General features: G+C 46.0%; 1 protein-coding gene across 1 annotated transcript; it reads right to left on the bottom strand.

Moving 5' to 3' along the window:
- Positions 1-2,342: 2,342 nt before the first annotated feature.
- On the bottom strand, positions 2,343-9,899 carry LOC140724006 (uromodulin-like; the record flags this gene model as incomplete). The annotated part of the gene is made up of 5 exons (XM_073038499.1): positions 2,343-2,509; positions 5,685-5,800; positions 6,336-6,401; positions 7,757-7,921; positions 9,823-9,899. Coding segments are annotated over 5 exons (505 nt in total), but the record flags the coding sequence as incomplete, so codon positions are not given.
- Between the last annotated feature and the right edge of the window lie 275 nt (positions 9,900-10,174).

Here is a 10,174-nt window from a genome sequence, read left to right as displayed (position 1 = left end):
AACAGTTGGCAGATGGGGGTGCTGAAGGGGCTGTACTTTGCTGTACTGTTCTTCTGTTTATTCTATACTTTTGTATTTTTGTTCATGATGTATAAATTGGTGGAGTTGCGGACAATAAAGATGTCCATCAGAGGACACACCGGGATATGGATAATCTTGGGAATGAAAGGGGTACCGTATGAGGAGTGTTTCGTGGTTCTGGTCTCTCACTGGCTGGAGTTTAGAAGAATGGGGGGGGGGGGATCTAATTGAAATCAATCAAATATTGAAAGACCTAGATCGAGTGGACATGAAGAGGATGTTTCTTATAGTCGGGGAGTCTAGGACCAGAGGCCACAGCCTCAGAACAGATAGATATCTCTTTGGGACAGATACGAGGAGGATTTTATTTATCCAGAGGGTGGTGAATCTGGAGAATTCATTGCGATAGATGCCTGTGGAGGACAACTCATTTGGTTTATTTAAAGTGGAGGCTGATAGGTTCTTGATTAGTAAGGTTACGGGGAGAAGGCAGGAGAATGGGGATGCGAGGCATAACAAATCAGCCATGATGCAATGGGAGAGCAGAACTGATGGGTCGAATGGCCTAATTCTGCTCCTATGCTTTCTGGTAACCTTAGACTACCCTCACTGTCACCAATATCACCACTGTCATCTGTGCAGGTTGGTCTCCTTTGTTAGCAAGTTATCTGGCAACATGTGTATGAATGTTGTGTCTTTCTTCTTCTTTCTTTGTCAATCTTTTTATTGATTTAAAATGAGCATAGATACAGACAGGAGGAGAATGATCTCAAATATGTATATCGATAATAATACAGAAAGAGAAATAGACATTATCAAATCATACATAGTGTTAAGCTAGTATGTAATATATAATAAAAAAGACAACTAATTCTCTTATCAGTTCATGAAGAAAGAAAAGAAAACTTTAAATTATTGATTGAAAAAGGAAAAAAAAACACTACACTAAACATAAAAGATAAAAAAAGGGACTGGGCAGTCCATTCTGAGGATACGACCAAAAAAAAGGAAGAAAGACTTTCTGATCAAATTTAAAACTTCAAAAAATAAATTGGAAGAGTATTAAATCAAATCAAATGAAAATATTGAATAGCAGGTCTCCAGATTTGCTCAAATTTAAAGGATGTATCAAATGTCCGACTTCTTATTTTCTCTAAACTTAAACAGGACATAATGGAGGAAAGCCAATAAAAGACAGCAGGTGGATTTAGAATCCTTCCAATTCATTAAAATGGCTCTCCTAGCCCATAAAGTTGAAAAAGCTATCATACGTTGAGTGGAAACAGAAATATTTCCTGCTTCTGATGGGATAATCTCAAAGATTGCCATAAGTACATTAGGTTGCAGGTCCAGAACCAAGACTTTTGATAACGTTTTTAAAACATCTTTCCAAAAACTGTCTAGCTTTATACAAGACCAACACATATGAGTTAAAGTGGCCACCTGAATATTACATCTGTCACAAATAGGATTGATGTTGGAAAAAATACGTGCTAGTTTATCCTTTGACATATGGGCCCGATTCACTACCTTGAACTGTACCAAAGAATGGTGGGCACAAATAGATGAGTTATTAACCAAATAAAAAAATTTACTCCAATGATTATCTGAAAATGACTCGAGACTTCGAAATTTCAATTCCCAAGCATGTTTAATTTTATCGTTAGATATAATTCGTAAATTCAATAGCCGTTTATAAATTATAGCTATCAGCCCTTATTGAAGTAGTTTAAGCTGAAGGTGAACATCTGTCATATCAGGTGGATAAGCAGAGGGATAATTTGGCAGCAGGCCACATAAAAAAAAATCCTAATTTGTAAATATCTAAAAAAGTGTACTTTAGATAAATCATATTTATCCACTAACTGAGAAAACGACATTAAACAATCACCTAAAAACAAATCTGAAAAAGTTATTCCCTTGGTTCTCCAAATAAAAAAGGCCTTATCCAAAGTTGACGGTTTAAAAAATAATTAAATGTCTTTATTGTATTAATTTTAATAACTGATCAATGTAGAAGTAAAACAGAGGTACATCCTCCAGTAACACAATATCATTGGATGCATAAGAAATACAGAAATAATTGGAGCCACATTACAGGAACACAAATGTGTCTTTCATTACTTGGATTAAAGCCATTATTACATTAAATTGAGAAATAATTCAAATCAGTAACTAACAGAAGAGTAACTTGTTTGCTAATAAGCTACAGAGATGACAGAAGAACAACCAGATACATGCTCATGCAGATATTTCACTGACATTTAGATTTCCCACCATCTTCCCACACACCCCACAACAACCACCAACTCGTGCCCCACTCCACACCCCACGAACACCTCACACACATCACCACCGTCCATCAGCCTGTGATACGTTGGAAGATCACAATCTGACACCTTCCTTCTCACTTCCCTCCCCCATTGTCGTGTTCACTCTTGGACAGGACGTGCTTGCAGGGGAGCTGTTCGATCAACATCTCACGCACCTGTCGACAGGGGTGTCAATGGTGAAGAAACACAGTTAGACCGCACCGTGTGGGGGGTCAGGACAACAGAGGCGCCCTCCCCTCATCACCTACAGAATCCATCACTTACCACCAGGAGATTCCCTTCTCCTCCACACCAAGAACTACACCAGGAAAACTCCATTCCTTCCAAATCAGACAATTCCCATTTGTCTAAAATAACCATCCGCCCCTCACCCCCACCCACAGGAATCATTTTCCCCCACACCAGGGGAACCCTCTTACTCACAAACATGCAAATCGGTTTGTCTGGACAGTGTTGGAAATCGCCCCCACCCGCTCCCCCAGCACGTCGAGTGGAATCCCGTTCACTCCCTCCCCAGCAGCCAGACCAGGTGAGGGGAGCAGCTTAAGAAAAAGCTGTTTCTGGTTAACCCAGTTGCCTCAACAAAAGGCATAAAAGTTCAACGTTCAAAGTAAATTTATTCTCAAAGTAGGTATATGTCACCATATACAAACCTGAGATTCATTTTCTTGATGCAATTTAGAGTCAAACAGCGAAATTCAACAGAATTAATGAAAAACTACACACAGACTGACAATGAATTGTAAATGATATTCTGTTCAAATAAAAAACATAAATAAATAATACCGAGACACGATGGGCCAAATGGCTATTTCTGCTCCTATGTCTTACGGTGTTATGGCAAACAACCAGAGGTCACTGTACAAGCTGTTACCAACGACATACAGTTTGTAGAAGAAGGGATGAGATCCTGTGGAATGAGCAGAGGGTGTTGGGGAAGGAGGAGGATCTCGAGGGTAATGATCTCCGGTTTACTCTGCCAGTGAGGACTGAAACAGAAAGATAGGTCAGATGACTTTGTGGCTCTGTGGCTTGTACACTCGGTAGGGATTCAGATTCCTGGATCTCTTCTGGGACAGACACAAACTGTACAAGAGAACGGGTTGAACTTGAACCCAAGAGAAACCAATATCTTTGCAGGGAAACTAACAGAGGAGGTCTAAACTAGACTGGTGCGGTGGGTCTCTGAATAGCCGGTGGTCATGGGGTAAATGCCCAGAAATGGAAAAGACTGTGAAAAGTGATGAATACAGCCTGGTCCATCACAGGAAAAGCTCTCCCCGTCTTCGAGCACATCTACAGGAAGCACTGCCACAAGAAAGCAGCATCCACCATCAAGGAGCCCCACAATCCAGGCCAGGCCGCTTCTCGCTGCTGCCACCGGTAAGGAGTTACAGGAGCGTTTTGTCCCATACCACCAGTTTCAGGAACAGTTATTACTCTACAACCATTAGGCTCCGGAACCATAAGACATTGGAGCAAAGTTGGGAATTTTAGTCCCTTGAGTCTGCTTTGCCATTCTATCATGGCCGATTTATTGTCCCTCTCAACCCCATTCTTCTGCCTTCTTTCCATTACCTTTGACGTTCTGCTTCGTCAAGAACCTATCAACCTCCTCCGTAAATATGCTCAATGACTTAACCTCCACAGATTCACTACCCTCTGGCTAAAGACATTTTTCCTGTTCCCTGTTCAGAACGGATGACCTCAATCCTGAGGCTGTGCTCTCTTGTCCTACACTCCCCACAACAGGAAACATCCTCTCCACATCCACTCTCTCTGGGCTTTTCAATATTCGATAGGTTTCAATGAGATTCTCCCCTCATTCTTCTAAACTCCAGTGAGTATAGGTCTGGAGACATCAAACATGCCTCAAAGTGTTAACCCTTTCATTCCTAATATCAATCTAGTGAACCGCTTCTGGGTCCTCTCCAATGGTAGTACACCTTTTGTTTAGTCTAAGTGTCGTCTGACCAATGTCTTATAAAAACTCAGCATTACATCCTTGCTTTTGCATTCTTGTCCTCTTGAAATGAATTCTAACATTGCATTTGCCTTCCTTACCACCGACTCAACTTCCAAGTTAACCTCTGGGGAATCCTGCAGGAGGTTTCCCAAGTCACTGAGTTTTCAATTTCCTCCCCATTTAATAAATAGTCCATGCTTTTATTCCTTCTGCCAATGTGCATGACCGTGCACTTCCCTGCATTATATCCACAAATCTCAGATTCCCCCTTAAATCTGGGAAATAATACCCACTGCATCCCACAAACAATGGACTCACTTTCAGGGACTCACTTTCAGGGACTCACTCTTCATGTTCCTGATATTTATTTATTATTGTTATTATTTCTTCTTTTTACATTTGCACAGTTTGTTGAGTTCTGCACGCTGGTTGATCACCCTAGTTGGGCAGACTTTCACTGATTCTGTTATTATCCCATAGATTTATTGAGTATGCCTACAAGAAAACAAATCTCAGGGGGTGACAGAGACGTACAGTACTTTGATCATAAACTTACTTTGAACTTTGAAACCCAGTGACGTCTGGGAACAGAGCAAAGAATAAATGGGGAAGGGCAAACTTTGTAAATGTGGAGCGGTGACAGGGAGTTGGGGGAGATTAATCCCAGGAATGAAAGGCTTAACTTATGAGGAGTGTTTGAGGTCTCTGGGCTGGAGTTCAGAAGATGGGGGGTGGGTGAAATCTCACTGATACTACCGGATATTGAAAGGCCTGGATGGGGTGGATGTGTAAAGGGTTTTGATGTGAGTGAGGGACTCCCGGATCCAAGGACACACCTCTCAGGAAAGGGAGATGGGGGGGGGGGGGGTGGGGGGGTGAAATCTCACTGATACTACCGGATATTGAAAGGCCTGGATGGGGCGGATGTGTAAAGGGTTTTGATGTGAGTGAGGGACTCCCGGATCCAAGGACACACCTCTCAGGAAAGGGACGTCTCTTTGAAACTGAGGTGAGTTTGTGGAATTTTTTTGCCACAGTTGGTGGTGGAGTCAAATCACTTGGTGTATTTATACAGAGATCGATAGTTTCTTTATCAATAAGAGGGTTAGGGTTTTGGAGAGAAAGCGTGAGAAAGGGGTTGAGGGGAGAGGTGATGGGGTCAAAGGCCTAATTCTGCTCTTATCTCTTACGTTGGGTGGTGATGGAAAACAGAGAGTTGCCGGTGACTCAGATGTCACCGTTTCTGGGTTGAGTCATTCACCGTTTATCGGGAAGGGACAGTCACTGCTCATTGAACAGGAATGACCAAAGCCACATGAACCACAATCTCCACCCTGGGAATAAATGTGGACTACATCTCTCACCTGACGGAGGTAGGCCTCTTGCTCCTCGGGGTTTCCCAGGTTGTTCTTCCCAAGGATGAACACTTGGGCACTGTTGATCATCTCCTCACACTCGTCCTTTGACGGGAGCCCCTTCACTGGAAGATTGAGAGAAGTCCTCAGTCAGACCTTTGCCGGAGCCGGTCCAGAGGCAGCAAACCCCCAGTGTGAGGGTGGTGGTGGGGGTGAGGTCGGTGAAACAGGCTCATCTACTCCAGAGAATGCAAGACCATGACATCTGCACACACCTCGGGTGAGGGAGAGGGGGTAGGGGATGGAATGGAGTGGGGTGGAGCTGGGGTAAGCTGACTTTGGCAGTGGGTGAACAGGGAGGTAGACTGTCCGGGTCTAATGCTGAGCATCAGTGACCCTCGGAGATGAGACGCACAGACTGTCAGAGAGGGAAGGTGGAGTGGAGCGAGGTAGGTGTGGAATGAGGAGCTGTACACACCTGTACACAAAGGTGGGTCTGAGACATTTACACAAACTACGAGAAGGGTTTAATGAGGCCTCTCCGAACACTGTGACTGTATTTGCTCCTGAATATTGTGGGTGGTGTCACAGGGTGTGACTGGGATCCAAACTGGACTGAAGACACCCCCACCCTCCCCTCTATCAAAAAAGACCTGATACCTGAGCATGTCTCTTTCTCTGGGCCAGAGGACGGCTTCTGGCTAGTCCCTTTGGAATTCGGTGGATCTGGAAATTAAATGAAGAAATTAACAGCGGTTGGCAGAGTGTAATCGTCAAATTCGGATGTCAGACTGGGACAGGAGGTGGGGGAGAGGGGTTAACTCAATGACCCTGACACACTCAGTCTCCCTCCACTGACTCTCCCTCCTGAACACCAGTCATTGTCCTCAGCCCGAGTCAGAATGAAGTTCAGGGATTGAACAGGGAGAGGAACATTCCCTTTGACAATCTCCTCCACTGACACCAGATCGTGTGGTGGACAAACCCAGCCCAGGTTCTCCAGTCATTGCTTCCTGGGTTCCCGCGAGTTCAAATCTCTAACCACAGACAGTCCGCCCGTGTCATTCACTCCTCCCTCTTCAGTCAACCCTCTTCTTTCATAACACTTCCCATCCCTCACTCTTTACCATCCATCCCTCCTGAGACACGGAAATCCCTCCACTGAAATCTACCCCACCCCACAGACACAACTCTCGCCATTCACTCCATCTTTCTCCTGTTAGACACTCCATCCCTCCCTCTCCCAGACACTACCACACTTTGGGACGAAGTTCAGTGATCAACACGGGGATCAGCATTTCCTTCAATGATCCGACCACTGATTCCTGACCTGCACTGTCCAGCTGTGGGTCTGTACACTTCCGGTATCACAGTGCTCCCCAATATCACTAACCTCCATGGACGCACCAGGTATCCAGTGAGTTCCCACCCGGCCACTGGGGCCTTGGCACTCTCAGTGTTTCCCACCATCCCCAACACACAATGATCATTGTCCGATCCCTCATCCATCCATCCTAACACGACCCATTTGATCAGCCCAGCCAGACCCAGTCAGTGATCCCTGAAGCCCACGTTTCTAATTCCCGTGACACTGACCACGTAACCCTGCCGCCACCCTCAGTGAGGACGCTGTCCATCCCTCACCCAGATCCTGATTCTTCCTGAAGTAAAGTATAGGGTGGAGAGGGGTGGGTGTGTGGAACACCCTGCAAGGGGCGGTGGTAAAGACAGATACATTCGGGGCATTTAACAAACTCATAGGTATGTGGATGACAAAAACATGGAGGGTTATGTAGGAGGGAAGGGTTAGATTGATCTCAGAGTAGGTCTGCACAGCATTGTGGGCCGAAGGGCCTGTGCTGTGCTGTACTGTTCTGTGTTCTATGATCTCTGTCACAGGTCAGACTGGGCAGTTTCATTCTGACCCCGGTGTGAAGGGGGATACGGGAAAGGTGATCACAGACCACGGGCAGGGCAGCCGACTGGAAAACTCAGCCCGTGGTGTGTGTTGGTGACTCAGGACGTCCCAGAATTTCCCCACAACTACCACACTACTGTGTCACTGGGGAACGGTGACCTACCTGCACAGTACACAGCATGTTGCCTGGGTGTGGCCTTCAGCCGATACACAAAGTAACCGGAGCAGTTTTTCACCTGGATCTCCTGGCTCCAGTAACAGGAGGCTTGTGCGTGAGTGAAGCAGACGGTCCTGCTCACCTCCCCCTCTCCCACGTTGGGATGGGAACCTGGAATGAGATTTATAAGCACTGTAAAATGTACCCGGTCCCACAGTACAGCGGGGAATGTGAATCAGGACCCGCTGTAAATCAGTGGTTCACAACCCACGTTCCGGTCCGGCCTCAGTCAGCACTGAGCTGCTGCCCTCTCCCTCTCCACCCCACCCTCCCCGCAGCAGCACCTTCATCTTCTGAATGAGCCTCCATGAGGGACCTTGTCAAACGTCTGGGGCATCTCACTGAAACCTATCGAATATTGAAAGGCCTGGATAGAGTGGACATGGAGAGGATACTTCCTATAGTGGGGGAGTCTGGGACCAGAGGGCACAGCCTCAGAACACACGAATCTCCCTTTAGCATAGAGATGAGGAGGAATTTCTTTAGCCAGAGGGTGGTGATTCTGTGGAATTCATTGCCACAAATGGCTGTGGAAGTCACGTCATTGGGTATACTTAACGTTGAGGTTGATAGGTTCTTATTCCATGAGGGTGTCAAAGGTTACGGGAGAAGGCATGAGAATGGGGTTGAGAGTGACAGTAAATCAGCCATGATGGAATGGCAGAGCAGACTCAAAGGGCAAAGTGGCCAAAATCTGCTCCTCTGTCTGATGAGCCTATGGTCCAAATTCTCTGAAGACAACATCCACAGCTCTACTTTCATCAATCACCTCTGCCAACTCCTCACAAAACTCAAGCAAGTCAGTAAGACATGACTTGTCCCGCACAAAGAAAGACTCATTCATTGTCCCTAACTCACCAATGACCTTCCAAATGATCATAAATTTAATCCATAAGAATCAGCTCCACGAGCTTCCCCACCACTGACCTGAGACATACTGGTCTGTAGCTTGCAGTATTATTCCTATTTCTGATGTTTTCTCCACAATTGAACTGAATGTTTAGTAAATTAAATTTATTATTTATCTATTTGGCAATAAAGCACAGAGTAAGGTCTTCTGACCCTTCGAGCCACACCACCCAAGTAACCCTCAACAACCCCAATTAACCCAAACCTCATCATGGGACAATTTACAATGACCAATTAACCTACCTGTATAGACGGTGGGAGAACAGATGATGCTGGAATTGAACTCTGAACTCCGATGTCCCGAGCCGTAATAGCGACGTGCTAACCGCTACATTACCATGGCAACCATTAATTTATCCCACTAATTGGTGGACGATGATGTCTGCAGACTTCCCCAACTCCCTGGAGATTGCCCCACCACTGAAATGAGTCTGTGGCCATTGAACCCCTGCCAGGAATTATCCAGAATGGGTTCTGTGGTCAGATGGGTTCTGTAACCCAACTCCAAGAAGTCAGTACTGCTACACTGGACTCCATGATGATACATAGTGTGGTCTGAGTGACTATGGGGAGATCTCTCAGGGAGATCAGGTTCTGTGCCCATGCTAGGGGCCTCTGAAGAGATGCAGATCCAGCTGTGGTTGACAGATGCTGTTGTCCCTCTCCTATGTGACTGAAATCAGGTGAAGCCCCACCCGTCATGTGACTGACATTGGTGAAGCCCCGCCCCTGATGTGACTGACAGCTTGTGAAGCCCCATCCCTTACTTGAATGACATCTGGTGAAGCCCCACCCCTGATGTTCCCAAACTCAGGTTTAGCTGCAAAGCCCAGACAAAATCACTGTAAAAATTTCACCGACATTCAGAGAATTCACCAGCTCTGAATCCATGGAACCACAGCCCAACTCCTGGGAATCTCCAGGAAGCTGGAGCTCCTCCACCAAACTCCATGAGGATACAGGTCTGGAGTGTGGTTCTGGGTAACTGTGGGAAGTCCTCGCAGGGAAGTGGAGTTTTGTGTTCGTATCTAAAGGGATCCGGGTCATCAGTCTGACCTTCTCCGAATAAACCTGAGCCCCACTGATGTAAACTCTGACCCTACCGTTTAACCAGCCTGGGTTCTCCCCGGAGCAGCGACCCTGTGGAACGACCGTCTCGGGAATCTTCCATCCTCCAGAACTGAAACAACAATCGGAGAGTCAGTCCCTGATCTGAGGAGGTTTATTCACTCAGAGTGATGGGAAATTACACTCACCCTGTCTGTACCCTGTCTCTGGTTAATAACACCCCATTCCTGGGAATTCCTTCTCTGTTGTACCTCCCCCTTCTCTCTACCCTGAGAATGTGGGATCTCCCCTCTCCCTGCATTTACTCCCCATCTCAGTGTAGTCACTGATGATCCCAGTCTCCCTGCATTTCCCATTCACACACCCCTTGTTCCCCTGTTTACATTC

Source organism: Hemitrygon akajei, unplaced genomic scaffold (genome assembly GCF_048418815.1).
Source record: "Hemitrygon akajei unplaced genomic scaffold, sHemAka1.3 Scf000151, whole genome shotgun sequence".
Lineage (NCBI taxonomy): Eukaryota > Metazoa > Chordata > Chondrichthyes > Myliobatiformes > Dasyatidae > Hemitrygon > Hemitrygon akajei.
Note: the sequence above shows the minus strand (reverse complement) of the source record. Positions and strands in the feature narration are given on the sequence as shown.